The sequence below is a fragment of the Platichthys flesus genome, chromosome 21 (genome assembly GCF_949316205.1).
Source record: "Platichthys flesus chromosome 21, fPlaFle2.1, whole genome shotgun sequence".
In the NCBI taxonomy this organism is placed as follows: domain Eukaryota; kingdom Metazoa; phylum Chordata; class Actinopteri; order Pleuronectiformes; family Pleuronectidae; genus Platichthys; species Platichthys flesus.
The window spans coordinates 12,156,006-12,174,209 of NC_084965.1; the positions used below are offsets into that span (position 1 = coordinate 12,156,006).

The 18,204-nt window shown below is 45.2% G+C and overlaps 1 protein-coding gene across 1 annotated transcript in view; it reads right to left on the reverse strand.

Annotated features, from left to right (window-relative positions):
- Positions 1-11,704, reverse strand: part of kcnb2b (potassium voltage-gated channel subfamily B member 2b) — a 76,242-nt gene extending 64,538 nt beyond the window's left edge. The window contains exon 1 of the mRNA XM_062379730.1: positions 11,120-11,704. Coding sequence (XP_062235714.1) covers positions 11,120-11,704 — 585 coding nt within the window. The remainder of the gene's footprint in view (positions 1-11,119) is intronic.
- Positions 11,705-18,204: the final 6,500 nt, after the last annotated feature.

Consider the following 18,204-nt stretch of genomic DNA (forward strand, 5'->3'; position numbering starts at 1 on the left):
TTCAACTTTAAAAAAAGTTCAGCCGTTTTGAACTCAGGGAAAATGGGGTCCAGCCGTTTTCTGATATGAGGAACGCAGCAGGAGATTGTTTGGGTCAGACGCAGGAAATGTTCAGAACTTTCAGGTAAAGATGTCACCTGGGATGTCACATTTTTGTTTATAGCACATCAACACCAGCGTTGGGCCCTTTTTGTCAAAAGCTTTAGAAAACGCATTATCTTTCCTAGTTGACATCGCTTTCCAATTAATGTCCCTAGCAACTAACTTGGACATTTAAGTTCTCGCTGCATGCTTGTAATCAGCTTTGCATGCACATATATTTAAAATGTGCAACCAAAAGGTCCACATCCACACATACTGCAGAGAAAGGCATCAGACGTCACTGTGACCTTTCAGGCGTATCTTTTGGCGACACTGATCTTTTGGTCCAGGGTTCAGCTTCCTGACATCGACAAGGGTCACATGGTCGGAGTGTGTGTCTTAGTCCCTGTGAGCCCTCGAGCCAGCCGGGTCCTTGCCTCCTGAGGGCAGTAAGCTGATTACAATCATACAGTCAGGGAGTTAAAGGACTGTATCAATGCCTCTCGTGACCTCGTCTGACTAGACACACAGATGGACAGTTCTGCTTGAGAGGACATTTAGGGACGTGTTTGACTGACACTAATTTCATGAAGGGCTTGGATGGAGGCTGAATGACAAAGGAAACCTGGGGATGAATAGTATATTATATTGTGTAAAGCTGTACTTTTTATCATATTTCTCACATGAGCTGCAATGCGGATTAGAGCGATATGACCCTTAGGTTACAGGATGGTTTTAGTGGCTGGTCCCTGCTGCCTTAAGGACCAAATCAAATCGTAAACAGATTGGTGTCATGCACCTTTTTATCTTTCACTTTCAGGCTTTCTAAAAAGAAATGTCATTTTGCCAATATTGATGAAGTATGTTATTTGGTTTCTTCTCTTGAGAAAAGAGTTTGCATAAATGAGATTTCAGGTTAATGGGAATTTCATGAGCTTTCCGAGGTGTAAACTAAAGCATTAAAAGTTTGACTAGCTGGTGATGAAAAGTTATGGGACCGGCATTGTTATTTGAACTTATAATCACAATTCATCATCTAATACCGTCAGTGACACGTTCTCAAGAGAAAAAAAACCTCCCAGAAATATAATCCTATCACGGTAATAAATTGTTAAATATTGTCCCTTTAAATTCAAATGAAAGAAAATCTATTTCAAATGACCTTTTTTATAGAAAGCTTCCCAGACATATGAAAAATGCAATTTAGGGCGCATTAAGGCATAAAAGTTACTGTGGTCAGCAACGAGGGGAACTCCTGTGGCTCAGCAGAAGACGCGGGAGGGCCACACACAATAGCAAGAGCAGGAGATATGATCATTTTTTCTGTCACTTGCTGCTGTGCTGGGAGACAGCAAACAGCTGGCAGCGGAGCCCACAGTGACACCAACAGCACATGATGGAAGACAGCGAATGAAAATGGAAGCGGTCCAACAGAGGAGGGGAAATAGGAAAAGAGACAGGAAAAAGGATGAGGAGGAGGATGAGGGGGAGGTGATGAGCAGGAAATTGTCCTTGCTTCCCCTCTCGCCTCGACCCCAGTCATCCTGTGTCCATGAGGCAATGGCTAACAAGTGGGTATCAACCCCGCTTTCAACCTCCCACTGATCTGCCCTATCCGTCTCTTTTCTCTTTCATGTCCTCAGAGGCTCCTTCATAGAGCAGAGGTTTTAATTAATAAGCTGCGAGCCAAGTCCCCGTGCTGCTGCTGACGCTCCTGAGACTCGGATTGACCTGGAGGGCTGAGCCTCAAGAAAAACAGAGACGCCTCAATTCCTCTTTCCTTCACATGAACCCAAACCCAACTTTCCTGCAGCTCTCCTTTTTTCCGGATGGTCTCAAACAGAGAGGCACAGATTAGTGCTTTTTGCTGCAATTAAAGTGAAAGGTATTTTACAACTAATCATATCCCAGCAGCGGGTGCGCTGTGCATGCCTGCGTGGACTCGTTCTGCACACCCCGCTGCACATTTGGAGGTTGTTGCAGTGCAGTTGAGAAGCATTCAGGCATGTGTGACAAAAAAATTACCAGAGACACTTCACCAGGGGGCGGAGAACACAGGCAAGAAGCATGCAATCTGAGGGCATGGGCTGAAATGAGTGAGAACTCATGCAACACGGTAGAGCTCCAGCATTTTCCTTACATTTGCATTAGGCCGTGGTTGTGGGGGCTGAGGTGCCAGCTGCTCTGCATCTCACACAGCCGGTATAGAGATGAATTGCTCCCTGGGTGTCAATAAGTCACCATGGCACACCACGGTCACCATGGAAACTACGCAAACAGGATTTCAGAGGAAACAAGTCAAATGAAGTTGATGACACGCTGATGTTTTTTACTTTCAAGAGCTTATCAGAGGGTTTTTCCTGGGCAGAGACGACTGGCAGGAATCCAAGGAATATCCCTTTTTTTTCCATTTGGTTTTCTCCAATCGTAATTTCTCAAGGTGTCTGGATTGTTTGTGCATTTACAGTGTTTAACGCACAAAACCACTCACGCTTTCTTTGTATAATAAAGCAGCAGAGCACCTCTGAGCTGAGCTGTTGCTAAATCACAAATATGATGGATAAAGGGCCAAATGTGAAAACGCTGCAATGCATACCAATGCACTTACAAGTCACCGCTCCCAAGATGGAAGGTCGGGCGGGATCACAACTCAGCTTTCGGCTTTAAGACAGAAATGTGTAGGGGACGGGGAAAACAGAGCGGCGAGACGAGCGGGGCGCAGGAAGTATAAGTTATAAGAGGAAATGACTGGATTGTATAGTGGTGGTGATAAAAAGGAAAACGTGAGGGCAGGAAAGCAGCTGCGGTGGGAATAGAGGAAGGGGGTGAAGGATATTGAAAAAGAGATGGCATGGAGAGAGTGAGACAACAGCGTGGCACTGACTGTGTTGTGGCACCCACAGAAAGCTGGCTCAGCAGTACTCAAAGGTTTGCAGATAAAGAGGTGTGTGTGTGTGTGTGTGTGTGTGTGTGTGTGTGTGTGTGTGTGTGTGAGCGAGTGCTGCTTATGAGCACGTTTGTTTGTGTGCTGTTATTGAGTGCATAATGTGTGTATCATTGTGTGGATGTGCAGAGATGTGGAAGACTGAGTGTTAACTGTGACTACCCAGTGTGTGTGGGTGTGTGTGTGTTTGTGTTTGTGTGTGTGTGTAGGGGGATCACTGAGGCACGTAATAGAGACCCGGTGTTTGCAGCGTTTAGAACGATGACTCTCCAGCCGCCACTGTCCTCTCTCCATCTGGCCCTATTTTCTGATGCCTTCTGGGACGAGAAAAACAGCGAGCGACAGGGTGAGCAAACCTCACAGGAGGCAGCGGCAGAGGCAACGAGGAGGAGGAGGACAGGGAGGAGATGAGAGGAGCGGGCGGAGGAAGGAACACATTAGCCTCTTACTCAGAGTGTCACTCAGGCTGGCAGCCGCTCACTACTGGTCCACGGCCACTCCCAAACATCAGTGGGATTTATGACTGGCTTTGATTGGTGCTTGGACCCTCGGGCCTTGTGCCAGTTTACTACACCCGGGGTTTTTTGCAGGCCGAACAGGCATGATGTTGGAAACAGGACAAAAGTGAAAAGAGGAAACTACAGGCAAACGAACACTAATAATCCTCATTTCAAGTAGCGGCGGTCAATATTCTCATGTTAACTATGATCACATGACTAGAGCAGGTATAAGCAGTAGCAGAAAAACAGTTGCTGATAGTAGAAATTTGAGCATTTTAAATTGACACTATGCTACTTGCCCTCTATCCTACCAACTCTGTACGAACCCGATTACAGACTCGTCAAGAGTAAAAAATCACGTAGACATCCCGGCCATGTTATGCTAAGGTTGCTTAAACTGTGGCATATCAGTGTTTTGCTCACAGCTTGTCTCCAAATGCAGGTTGAACTGTACAAATGATCTGAGGAGAACATGCAGTTTTAGTTTGCACCAGTTTTAGCTTTTAAAACTTGAGGATTTGTGCTTTCCTTGTTTTATTTGGTTGTAAATGAAATGATCTTTTTTACTGCTGGTTTGACAAAACAAGCCATCTCAAGACATCAGCGTGGGGTCTTAAACATTGTGAGCAGCATTTTTCAACTATTTTCTAACCCTTTCACACACTAGTTGATTAATTGAGAGGCTGGTTGACATATTAATCAATGCCATATACAATCCTCGTTTCGCAACCGTAGGCGAAATAATTTGAAATAAGGTCTGTCAGAGAATGTGAGGGTGTGTTCTGGGGATGACAGTGGAATTACTGATGAGACTCCAGCCATCAGGCCCCTCGCACCATCTGGCCACTCATTAGCCGTGGCTTGTAATGGCCATGTCGTTTCTACTGGACTTGTGCTAAAGTGAGTTTTTCTTGTTCCACTGAAGTTCCACTGAATCATGCTTCGCCCGTTGTGCTCGCTGGGCTTCATTACTTGAGCTACATAACAAAGTGTTGTGTTGCCGTGCAGGGGTTTCACTTAATGGCGGCTTTAATTTGCGTATCACTATGTGCACGGTCAAGCGCAATAAGCCCAGAGACAGTCCAGTGATTTTCTGCAGCATTGTCATTCCTCTGCAAAACAGCCGTCGGTTATTTGTTGAAAAAGCAAAGCAAAAAGAAGAGGGTGCATTTGTGTTTTGCAATTAAGCGACACGATGATCAATGAGCATTTTCTTGAATAATTAAAAATGTACAACAGCATGTTTTCAACGGATCAATTTTAATGGTCAGCAGCGGCAGTATCTTTCTGCTGCTTTGTCTCCAGCTACTTCCTCCTCCGCCTCAGTTGAATTATTCCCTTTCAAGCCCGCAGGTGAAACTCAACAGATACAAAGGTTTTAGTTGGACCATTAAAGGGCTGCAGTGTCCTAACTTCCCTCCTCTTTACAAATATGACCCTGGGATATCTCTCCTTTAAAACCCAAATGAGGTCTCGTCAGCCCTTTTAACAGGCGGAGGTCATCTAGTGCGAGGGCAATTTTCACAGCAATTAAAAATAAAAATAGCATTAGTGTGGTGAACTGTTGACTTGATGTTCTCCTTGTTTATTGTTCGCCACATGCATTTCTAGTCTTGCACACGTAGGTCCTTCAACATGATCAGCAGGAATGAAATGCATCGGCAGCATCAGTGTAAACTCACAAAAAAAAATGATATAAACGGGTCAAACACTACGTCAGGATCGGCAAGAAATAATTTCCTAGACTTTGTAAATAATTTGATTGTACCATAATCCTGGTGACGTGCATCGCTGCTGTTATGACTGTGATAGTAAAATACAACTATAAATTCCAACTGGTGCAGTTTGTTTTACATAAGATGAAATTAGACTTTACAATGAGTATATTTACTGTATATAAATCAAATCAGTCACTTTACATGAAAATAACAGAGATGTTGGCAGATGGATTAAAACAAAAAGAGGTGTATCAGGTAACAGCACGTTGATGCTCTTAGAGGAAATTGTTCCTAGATTTAATTGTGAAGGAGTTAAATTGAGTTCATTTTTATTCAGTTATTTTATTTCATAGATTTTTAGGTCCTCTCTCCACCAACACAGACACTATAAGAACTCATGCCCATAATCTAGGGAGGTTCTCTCTTATCTGATTATGATTGCGGGGTAAAGAGGATTTAGGTGCTGCTGCCTAAATGCTAGGCTGTACTGATTGGATGTCTGCTGGAGGGCTTATGTAACTCGGAGGCAGCAGGAAGGGAGAAGGTGTGCACTACCTAAATGATAAACTACGCTCCTATAATACATCCCGATAACTTGCTAAAGGTCAAATAAGATAATGTAGTACAGCAATTCTTTAGTGGAACAATAACTCCGACAGGTTGCAGGTACTATCAGCCGCTCTGCCTCTTGCACAGAGGAGTCGCGTTGAGGGAAATGTCTGATTTTAAAGTTAGCGTCTGAATAATGACGTAAGCCACAAACAACAAAAACCTGATTTCACATGTCTGCAGGAGCCTTGAACAGCAGCCGGTGGGAAAGGATTTTTTTTTTTTACAAAATAAGCAAAAATGTAACAACGATCCATTTGCCCAACAAGCTGAGAACATTTCTGCCATAAAATGTCAGTTCCCATTGATTTAACCACCTGAAGACCAACCACAATTCATGCAGAGATGAAAGGATGATAATGAAGCAAAAGGTAGTGGACGTGCTGCTTGATACTGTACAGGACGTTTGACGTAGTGCTGACTAAAGGCCTCTCTCTCATTTCCTCCATCCCCTTCCTCTCTTCTTCTTTGACTCTCCCTGCACCAGGATGTGTATCGGCTAAAATATACAGTTATACAAAATCATGAACTAATGCAGGCGGGCAGCGGGCGAGAGCAATTTCTTTTAAGATAAAATGATTGTGCAGTAATTTTTTTTTTTTTATCTAAATCAGCTTATATTAAGCCCTAATGATTTGTTTTATTGTGAAAGCCTACCACATACCACCCTTAACCCGTTCACTCCCCCTCAACAACTCTACAGACAGCGTACTGCTATTACATTGAAACAGATTACATAAAGACAAAAACGGCCAGCTGTCATAACATTAAATGTGTTATGCCGAAGTGCCGAAAAGTATTAGCATTTGATAGCCACAGGCTTGGCAGGTCCTTACTGAGGAAACTGACTGACAGCTGCAGGTGCACAGGTGCTGCATCACTTTACAGATATTTTCCCAAGAATGCAAAAAGGAGGACGCCGTCACCTATTCGATTAGAATAACCTCTCTGTGCGGTTCCGGTTCCCGTGCAGGACTGTGCCTCCTCTGGTGTAGTTGCAGCATAGCAGTGGGTGGAACAACAATGAATCAACAGTGTGCAGCTCATCCAGACAGATGATCATGACAACAATGAGTCATTTTACATTAACACAATATATTCCAATGTTAACCTGACAAAGCCAATAGTCTGAGTAAGACACTGCTATGAAAGCAGCATTTTCTGATTATCTTAACCCGAAGAAGGCTATGTTGTGTGAATGAGCAATAATCAAATAGGGATGTGTGGAGACATGTATAACTTTTAATTGCATTATAACTTCCAATCACGTTTTGCCAGCATTTTGTGGTACCCATATATGGCTGTTTTTTCATATTTCATGTTGGAGTTTAAAAACTGTCCGGATAACTTCGGTTGAAATGGCGCAACGACTATGCTCTGTAAAATGTAAACAGAAATATGAATGGAATATTCTTCTGATTCACTTGTCAACATCATAATAGAAATTAAAAGTCTTATTCGGAATAAGGTCAATAGTCAGCATATTAGTGTTTGTCTGCTCTGATACCCTGTGATTCTACAGCTTCATCACCATCATCATCATCAGTGTCTGTGGTGGACTGACTCTGGCTGCTTCCAAGCGTGGGAGGACCAAACAGCACCAGCATGCGCCCATGCAGGCCCACTGCTTAGCATTCCAACTAGCTCGACCAGCTCATTAGATAAAGGAGAGAGTAATGGTGCACATCCACATTAAGAGCAAGGCACGGGGATGGACCTGGCCGGTGTAGGGGGGAAGGAGGGAGACAGAAAAGTCCACCTTGAATTTGTCTGGCAAGTAGAAACGTCGATCTTTTGAAAATGCCCAGAATCCACAGCCGTTATTTACCCAGAATGACCGAGGGCTGACGTCCAGAAAATTGAATAATTTCAGCCTTGCAGTGACCAGTGTATTACAGCTTTAATATTTCATATTACACAGTTATTTTTCCGAAAAGCTTATCTAGGAGCTCTGTGTGAGCACAAATCAAAATAAAAAAGATGCTGCTCCTGCAAAATATTCTACACATATATTAAAGCCAAGCACTGTATTCCTGCACGGAACAACTCATATCAATGATATATGATACCAGGGACATCATATGTTATAGTTGAAGCTCTCACTAAATCACTGCTGTGGAGTAACACTTGGTGAGGTCCTGATATTTACTGCATACCTCCTGCATAACGTCGCACATCATGCGGACCAAAAAACACAATTCCAGTGATAAATCATAAGAAGGTGTTCTCCAAGCTACGTTCACAAGTTACAAGCTGCAAGATCGGCCGTCGCGGGACTGGTGATATGCATTGGTTATACATTTACACGTGGAGATACAAAGCAACAGTCCAGTAATTTGGATATGGCTTCCTTATATGAGCTCATGCTAAGTGTATTGGCTGTACAACTACAACCGTGACTCATTGTAAACAAAGGAGGGTCAGGGCAGCACAAATCCTTCTGGCTCAATATCAAGGATGACACGTTCTGCTGGATTAATAGAAATTACAGCTTCTCTGGACATGATGGCCTCTCAGTTCTTGTATAATTTAGTAGCACATTATACCTCCTGGCTGTGAGCTGACACTCAGACAGAATAGAAATGTACCGCCATGCAGGATAAACAGAATCGGAAGGATTATGATTTTTTGTTTATGTGGCTTTGCTCTTCAAACTCTGCCGCGACTCAAATTTCAATAGAAACTTCCCCAAAACACCTTCAGGACCTGTGACAAGACAAGCAGCAGATAGAACAGGGAACAAAATAACTCTCCTCCTCCTCCTCCTCCTCCTCCTCCTCCTCCTCCTCCTCCTCCTCCTCCTTACACAACCTAAACGCAGAGAGGCCAATGCATTAGCCCGTGTCCTTTTATGTTTTGACCATTTCATTTATTATTCATCGGTAAAGGTTTGCAAAGATCCAGCTCAGCATCCGGAGGCGTGACTTATTTACATGACTGCACCGCTTACATCACCCTCTCTCTGGGCTTTTGCTCTGTCAGTACACTTTCCACCACCTCTCCTCCCTCACTTATGGGTCGCTCCAAACACCCCTCACCCAACTTTGCACCAAACAAACGATTGTGGAACGTGGTTGGCTCCACAGTCATTTTTTCTTTCCCACTCTTCAAAAGCATGATGGTTGTAATTCTGGCTTGATAGACGCAGTTGAAAAGGTCAGTTCTCTCATGCTTAACCTTTGTTTAAGGCCACAGAGGAACACAAGTGCCATAAAGCAACACATCGGGTGCTAATATTAGATTAAGAGAAGAAAAAAGAAAAGGGAGTGAAAGAGAAAGAGACAGAAAATGAGAGAGAATATTTATATGCCATAATCTGTGATTGCATTTGGAGAAAAAAGGCTCAGGTTGCTTTGCGCTCAGTTGTGTACCAGCCTGGTAATGACATTTCCTCGGTCAGTAGCTTTAAGGGGTTCTGGCTGCACGGTGCAGGCCCCATAAAAGGCTTCCCCGACCCCGGGGAGCTGCCATCTGACAGTCGAGCGGACACTGCAGTGTATTTCCAAATGTACTTTCAGCTGTAGTGCGCACACAGGGCCGAGCCATTAGAGTCATGTTAAAGTCCTCCTAGCAGAGCACTCAGCGGAATGTAAACGCAATTTTGAATTAGAGTGGGATTTCCCTTTAAAGGTTCCACAGGCTTTCCCCCGCACGATAGTGAACAGGTCAGCAGTACGGGGATGTGTCTGGAGAGAATGTGGGGCCCGTAACGAGAAGGTAAATCACTTTGAATATCACACAGCGCATCAAATTACCTGGCTCCCATCACCTGATTTGCCTTAGATTACATATTGGCAGCCTCCTTTAAAAATGATTCATACGAGGCTTCTCAATTGAGGCTGGAAACAATTATTAAGATGAGACGAGACCCCTGTCAATCACAGATCAGCAGTTTGTTCACGGAAAACAAGATAGTCCTGTACCTGTCCTGTACCTGGATCTATGTATTCAGCTTGATTTGTGTATTTTTTGCTATATTTTTAAAAGCATAATACTGAGCTCTAAATTTAGCGCAAGACACCAGGATAATAGCGTTAAATATATCAGGATTTCTAAAATGTTTTGACCAGGGAGACATCCTTTGATTCAAAGGGAAAGGGCTCACAACAAGTACACCACAAACAAAAGCATGATCAGGAGCTGCATTTCTTACACAGAGGGGATGCTGTGGCTTTGGTCTTCCACACACACACACACACACACACACACACACACACTCTGGACCCTGTTTTTATGATCCTCTGACATGGAATATAATCCCGGCCAGCCCAGCCCGGCACTGGCCGATGATGAGATCAGGATACTGGAGACCCAACGTAAATTACCAGTGATTGGATTTCATCAAGGTTGACCTACCTAATTGAGGGACTGAGTCAGAGCAGGGGGTGGATGCATTGGTGGTGGTGGTGGGGGGGGGAGATGTAAACGTTTTCGGGGTGTGTGTGTGTGTGTGTGTGTGGGGGGGGTGCCTTACATTGCCGCAGAGTCCTTTCTGCAGGATTCATCACGAAAATGTGACTGGGGCGGCAGCTCTCTGAAACATGTGGTACGCGTGGGAAGGGAGAAACACTCATGACTACCCCCCCCCCTCCCCCCAGCCTTCAGAAATCAAAAATGGCCAAAGTAAAAATAGTAAAGAGCTAAAGAGACTGTATTCATCCTGTCGTTTCCGTAAAGACGCCCATCCAATCAACCGATGTGGCACCAGAGGCGACAACTCTCTCTGCCTCCGAGAGATGTGTCACGTCACAACTCACCGACTGGTCCGATTCGACGCTGACACGCTTCATCTGAGCAGAGGAAGCCACACTCAAAGCTGACTCACCTACCAATTATCTTGTCAACGCTAATGTAGTGTAAATCTAGCCCGTGTAGTGTTTCCACTCCTGGTGTTTTCACCTGCAGAACTTTACATGCGACTTAACGATGTTTGCATCCTTTCCTCCAGCCTCACTCCCCGTCCTCTGCTTCTTTTTCTCCGCTACGTCCCCAACACTGCACATTTCTCCGAGTTCAATTCCCCATTAACAACTGTCCCTGTTTCCAGTGACGGGAAACAAACAGATTGGACAAGAAGGCTCCTGGTGAGAGAACAAAACAGGGCAGGCCTGTCACCCAAATCAATGAACTCCTCCTGATTATGGTGGGAGCAGGTCTCGAATTATTGTGCATGTAATGTGCTGTGATTCAAAGTGTTCATCTCTGCATGTGAACAGGAATCGTGAGATGGGGGCGGTGTGATCACACTTCCACATTCGGTTCCCTACCTTGGCAGCCACCGAGGAGCCGGGCTTCTCCAGGAGATCCCACAGCTTCTTCCTCTTGTCCGGGCAGCAGGTGTTATCAAACTCTCCCTCGCCCTCCCGCTCCCTCATTGTCTCGGCCTCCCGCCGCAGCTCCTCGTTCATCTGCTCCTTCTTCTGGTGGTAGCGGGCCTGGCAGCAGGACTCCAGGTAGATCTCGTCTATCCCCCAGTAGTCCAACTCCTGGCCGAAGGAGAGGGCGCACATCTCCTCCATCATGTGCAACTTGCCCGTGCGGTAAAAGTTCAGAATGGATGTGAATGCCCCCGGGTGCCGGTCGAAGAAGTACTCGTTCTCGTTCAGGCTGTAGTCGTCGCAGACCTCCATCAGGGACTCGTGGGTGTTGCAGTCCCGGAGCTTGCCGAGCCGGGTCCTGGGTAGTCGGTCTAGGGTCCGCCACAGCACCTCGTGGTTGAGACCCCCGACGTTAAGGCGGACTCTGCGCGAGCGGGCTTTGGTGCGGATTATGTCGATGGGCTCTGGGGGCAGCGAGGGACTGTTCCGGACGTTGGTGGGCTTGAGCCCTGCGGGTCCAAGCTTCTCAGCCATGGTGGTGGAGAGGAGAGACTCGACGTGAGGGAGCTGTTACAGTGACACCAAAAACAAAGTCCAAAATGTTTTTAAATTATGTTGGACCCTCTTTAGGCAAGTCCCTCCATGGCTGAGGAGGGAAAAAGGATAGTTTGTGACATGACAAAAGGAGTGATGACACATGAGTCAATTTCAGTATCAATATGGGGGATACAGTAAATCACAGTATAATGCCCGTGCACATTTACAAAATTGAACAATAAATCAACTCCGCACTTGTTAACTCATGTTGTCAGTCAGAAATAGCACAGCCTCATTGATCCTGTCATCACGTTCCCACGGAGGTGTTAGACAGAATCAATGACTTTGTTTTAACAGTCAATATGGCTGCTCTGCTTTTTACACTGGCACTGTTGTGGCTGTGGCGAGGAGATGAGCCCCTGTTGGTGCACCATCGGTCACACTGTGGAGCCCGGGGTAGGGTCAGGACACAAGTGGGACGGAAGGAGTCTCGAAATTCACTCATGCATTATTACTTCGGATGGAGGAGGCACCTGACAGCAGGTCCCGGGGTCTTATTGTCGAAGCCCCCATTACCACATGCCTTTAATTACTATTATGTCACATTTCCTGAGTGTGTTTGTGTGAAAAAAGCTGCTCTCAAAAATGTATAATCCTACACAGAGAATTTAAACATCCTTTACATTTGGATGTAGGCAACAAAGAAAATTGAGTTGCAAGTCTTTTGTAGGTTAATTTAAGAAAATAATTATCTTAATTCAGAGTAAAGGCATCATTTCAGTGTCGAGAATCCACCAAGAGGTTGCTCCTAAATGCAACAGTTTACATTCGCCACTGCCTAGATGCTTGGACCACAACTGTACCATGTTATTATTCCAAATGGACAAATAGGAATAGATATGGATGTTAAGGGAGAAACTACTTGTTCTGCAGTTGAATACACTCATACCTGTTACGCTACAACGCCTCTTGTGCACAGTGATTCTCTGATGCCTTTATATTCGTGCACCTAAATCAGTCTACGTCCAATTTGTGCTGGCAACGCGCAGAATTTCCTCTCGACTCTGTTTAAAAGTAGATGTTAGAATGTCAAATGCAACGCTAAGAGAATTGAAGCGAGGCTCACCTTGCAGGGATAAGCCACCTTTTGCATGCAAAACTCCTCTCGGTCCTACAGGAGCCGCGGATGAAAAGGGAGCCGGGATCCCCCTCTCGTCAAGCGGCCACGGCCGGGCAGAGCACTCCGCGGACGCTGCGCAAAGACCGCGCGTCCCGCATTCTGTTGAAAACGAGTCGAGGCGAGGACAGAAGAAAGACTGATAAAGAGACAAACGAGTTCCTCAGCGGCTGCGGACACAGAGGCGGCGTTTTGGTTTCGCCATCGGGACACTGTGGAAAGAGTCCTCATCCAAATGAAAGCTGGGAGCGTGCGGAGGAGACGGGCTCCACGGAATCACTGTGGCTGCAGACGTCGTGCGCGTAAAAAGCCAACGGGAGGGAACGGGATAAGCGAACTGCGGAGAGGACTGTCCCGCTGCACACTCGCTGAGGAGGAGCAGGCAGCGGGGGCACGAGGGCTGCACCACAGCCCAGAGGTGAAAACATTCATGCAACTTGGCAGCAGGTTGTTTTTATATAAGCGCAAACGCGATCACAGCTCTTTGATTCCCGAGCTGTGCGAGATGGAGCAGCATGGACTTCATGATTGATTCGTACGGTTTCGGGTATACTAACTGCTGTAACAGTGTAACACACACACATTATAACCTTTATTTCATATCTGAAAAATCAAATCATAGTCTCCCATGATTCCGTCCTGTCTCAATGGCTCGGTTTGAAGTGTCTAATGGAATCAGGTGCACTCTATTTAGTGAAATGACTATAAAGATTTACACAGTGACTATAATTGCAGAATAAACTCTCTGCAGCACTGCAAAGAACAGGGGCGTATATAGGATGTGTTTGAAGGGGGGGGGGGGGGGGGGCATAATGTACACATACGGGCCAAACCATGCACAATTCCTGATTCAGCACATTTAAGTAATTCCTGGTTTATTGTTATTTCTACAGCTTTGAGAAAATTAGAAACACTGACAATGCACATTGTTGACTTCAAAAAAGCCAAGAAAATAAAAAGCTTACAAGATAAATATGCTGTTACTGTGTGACTATGTTTTCTTGTTTGTTTTTTTTTAAAGACTACTGACAGAACAGGGGCATGCCAGTTTCCAGCTGGGGCCAGTGCCCCCCTCACTTAATCACTGGATCAGCCCCTGGCAACAGATCTCCTCTAAAACTGAATGAAAACTAAATTTCCCTTCCTCTTTTTAGGACGTAAACACAACATCCATCCCCTCCTCTCATTCTGACACACTACCAATGTCGACGACCATGCAAAACAGCCCAGACCCTAAAATGCAACAACCATGTGGGATGCTCCATTTCACCCCTCCAGCAAGTAATCTGATCCGCAGATGACAATAATATGGCCTGACCCTCTCTTTCTTGACCACTTTAGACAGCAATCGGCAGTAGGTCCGTGACGACCCCAGGCAGATACACCTTATGCCTCCTCCACGTAAGAAAAAAACCCATCTTCTCTATTAGCTATCAATATATAATGATCTCCCTGCTCCCTGGTTTTAAGTGAATAAATAGAGATATTAAATAATGTATCCCTTATTATCCCTCAGATCGTTACCTACTCCACCGGATCGGTCTCTCCCTTCTCCCCCTTTCCCTCACTCTCAGTTCATATGAGTAGTGTGGAGCTTATATGTCAGTTCACCATTTCCCCTTAGCCCAGCGCTTTTGCAGAAATTTGATTATACAGTGCATATGTGTAATTGATTTCCCTGCCATGTTCCTTACTTCCAGTGACAAGTGATCAATAATGCTGCATTGACTAAACGGGGTCTTTGTGTGCACGAAGTCTGGGTCTTAACCGATTGGAAACTGTTATTTGAAGGTCAAAGGTTTTAGCGCTGCTGTCTCGATGTCACATGTAGATCTGCGGATATATTCTTATATATATTGACATTCCCACTGCGTCCCGTATTCCTAGCAGTCGCATATAGATCAAATTCATTATTTGAATGGGACTTTGCCACTCCGGCTGTCGAGAACAGTGGTGCTGCCGCTGTGGGAATGGGATTTGAGTATGAGAGGGTTAGAGGAGTCTTGTGGAAAATATGCAGTTATGGTGCAAATATTCACTTAGGTTGTTTTTTATTCTTACTCTTCCAACAACACAATATTTACCCCTGATGTACAGTTTGCAGATTGAATTTTCCTCCTTGAACCCGTGACACCATGCTCACATTAATTTGGCAGCGCTCAGGCCCAAAGTAGGGAAGCATCTCCCTGACCTCGAGTTGAGTGCCGGCAAAACTGCTGATGCTGCAGTTGTTAATTACTCAAGGTACAGAGGAAAGATTAAAGGTGATTGACGTGTGTCTCCCTTTTCATTAAATATGATCAATCATGTGTCTTTTGAGTCAGGACGTGTGAGGGAAAGCCACGGCGTCGGTAGAAAATGATCAGCAGAGCAGGATTGCACGCTGCAGTGAGGTGTGGTGTGGAGTAATGTAATACTTAGTGCGGTAGCTGCTTCCAGCTCTATACCAACACCACCTGCATGCATGTGTTCACTGGGGAGTTGCAGTCAGCCCGCATCCAACCGTGTGGGCGGAATGACTCTAGTTACCAGCTTCATATCTGTAATTACTAACTCACCATGAAGAAATGTGTTGATGCTCTGCAGGTTATTAAGGCTAAAAAAAATGTTTTTCTTTCCCCCCTCAAGGTTGTTCGCAGAGATGAGGTCATGCATGTTTCTTCTTTTTCTTTTTTAATTCCTATGTACAATGTGGGCATGTGTGCTTGTGTGGGCTGTTGCCATGGCGACTCAAATTGTAGCATCATGCCGGAGAAACACTTTGGGCCGTGCACGCAGCCGGGGAGGCTCTGCAGGGCTGGCGTGGCCGCGCTCTGTGACAGCAGTCGAATCCCCCGTTTGGTCAATTAACCTCCGCTGTCTGTTTCTATCAGAATGTAGAACACAGTCTGACGGGGATAATGTGATGTGATAATGAGGACTGAACGCCAGACGCAGATGTTTATTCAGGTTATTCTGCACGTGGGGGGAAAAAGGAGAGTAAGGAATGGAGAACTCAAAGGTCAGGAGCCCATCGCTCCCACAGGTTTTACCTTTGTGGGCGTCTTCTCATCACTCCCACGACGTGAAAAAAAAGAGTGGACCGACTACACTGCATTTGGCTCGTCCCCGAGTCCTTCCCCGCCTGCTGGTGATTCCCGTTTCCGATTTATCATAAACTGCGTCCACACCATCGTCCAAACGACACCACGGACACACTTGTGCCCCAAGAGCAACTCTTCTGTGCTGTCAGCTCATAAGAGAGAGACACGTCATGATTTCTTTATAACGCACTCATTAGAAAGGTACACTGAGGAGCAGTGTGCAGATCATCTCGAGCTTTTCATCTAATCATCTGGATGCATTCGCTTAAATAAAGAATATGCTGCTGTGTGAGGTTCGTAAAGCACCGCAGTGCGTGATAAAGACCCTCATAAACATGTTCTTCTTTTCGCAAAGGTGGAGGACATTTATGTTATTGAGTTATTTTGTCTCGCATGTGAAATGAATCTGTGGGAGCTGTTGAAGAGATAGAGGGGAGAAAGAAATGTGGAGGGCTGTAATTTAGTGCGCACTCCTGCAGGAGGAGGGCAAGAGTCACATTCACTTAAATTACAATAATAAGCATTCAATCAATGTGCAACACATTTCTATTAATAGCAACCTGCAACAAGTTGAATGTTTGTAAAGAAAAACAAAAAAAAGACTGCATGGGCAGGCAAGATTTACAAAATGTATCCACACGTCCTCTCTCACTTTTTCTCTTCCGCCTGCTCCCTGATATTTTCAGAGCCCGGATATAATGTAATTTTCAAAGGCGTCATTTATTATTCGGTTGTGGAGGGTTCATGACTGGCTCGGCGTGAGGCCACCAAGTATGAGTTTGAAGACTCTGTAAGGGCGCCATGATATATTATTAACAAACGTGTGTGTGTTAATGTGCACATGGCTGCGCCTGTGCACGCCTGTGTGTGTGGGTGTGTGTGTTTTTGTGTGTGTTTTTGTCAATAAGAGGGAGGAAACACACCGTGGCAGCAGCCTGTTTATTCTCTTTGGCTATTTTTAGCTGCTGGCCATGTCAAGGTCCACACAAGCCACCCACCCACAGTGGGCAGCAGTGGCCTTCGATATAATGGTCCGCCACAGACCTGAGTCATTAATCTATGTCATCTTTCCATTCAACCCCCCCCCCCGAACACACCTGTTCACCTCTGATGCTGCCAAATGCACGAAGCATGTCCGAAATACACACAACACAATTAGCAGGAACGTGCTTTGGTGATTTGTTGTGCACAACAGAACACATGTTGGGTGTCCAGGTGACGTGTCAGTCAAAGTCCCTAACATGTCAACATCCAAGGACCCCCCCCCCCCCCCCCCCCATGGTTATTGTCTCTCCCTCCTCTCATCAATCACAGCGGCAACAATGCCCTAAAAACGGTCTTTGAAAAGAAATACCTTGTTTTTTTCCGCTCTATGTTATGTCTGTGTCGCTCTGTCAACTGCATTCTGTCAGATGCTGCTGTTACCAGGGGACAAACAAACATGATTGATTACTACTCATCATTCTGGGTTTGTTTGCGTACTACATCCAAGGCCATGGATCACTAACTGTGTGTGTGTGTGTGTGTTCGTGTGTGCGTTTGTGTCTGTGTACATTTGTTTATTTTATCGGGATCTCTGCAACTGCATGTATACATTTATATAAACAAACACACACACACACACACGTGCTGCAGCTTTATACACATATATAAACACACACATTTGCTGCTGCATAAACACACACACAGCAACTGTATCTACACATATATACAAACATACATGCTCAAGCTGCATATATACATATATAAACACACACACACACACACGTGTATTGGAGATGCATATATACATAGACAAACACATACTGCAGCTGCATAAACACACACACACACACACACACACAAACACACACAGCAACTGCATATATACACACATATACGACACACACAATTGCAGCTGCATAAACACACACACTGCAATTGTATCTATAAATATATACACACACACACAGCAACTGCATCTACATACCTATATACACACACACGCTAAAGCTGCATGAATACATACACACACATGTATTTTTTATTGGAATCTCTGCTGTTCAATTTCTCTCAAGGTCATGACAACACGAGGAGATGCCTCAGTTGGCTTTGACTCCAAACAGCAGCATCACCGTTCTCCAGGTAAAGAATTCCACCTCCCTCGCAGCAGCGCAGCGTCAGTGTGACCTCCACACTTCTCGACTTGGTGCCACACTCATCAGCGGTCGTCAGTGAGAATATCGCTGCCTTGCAGG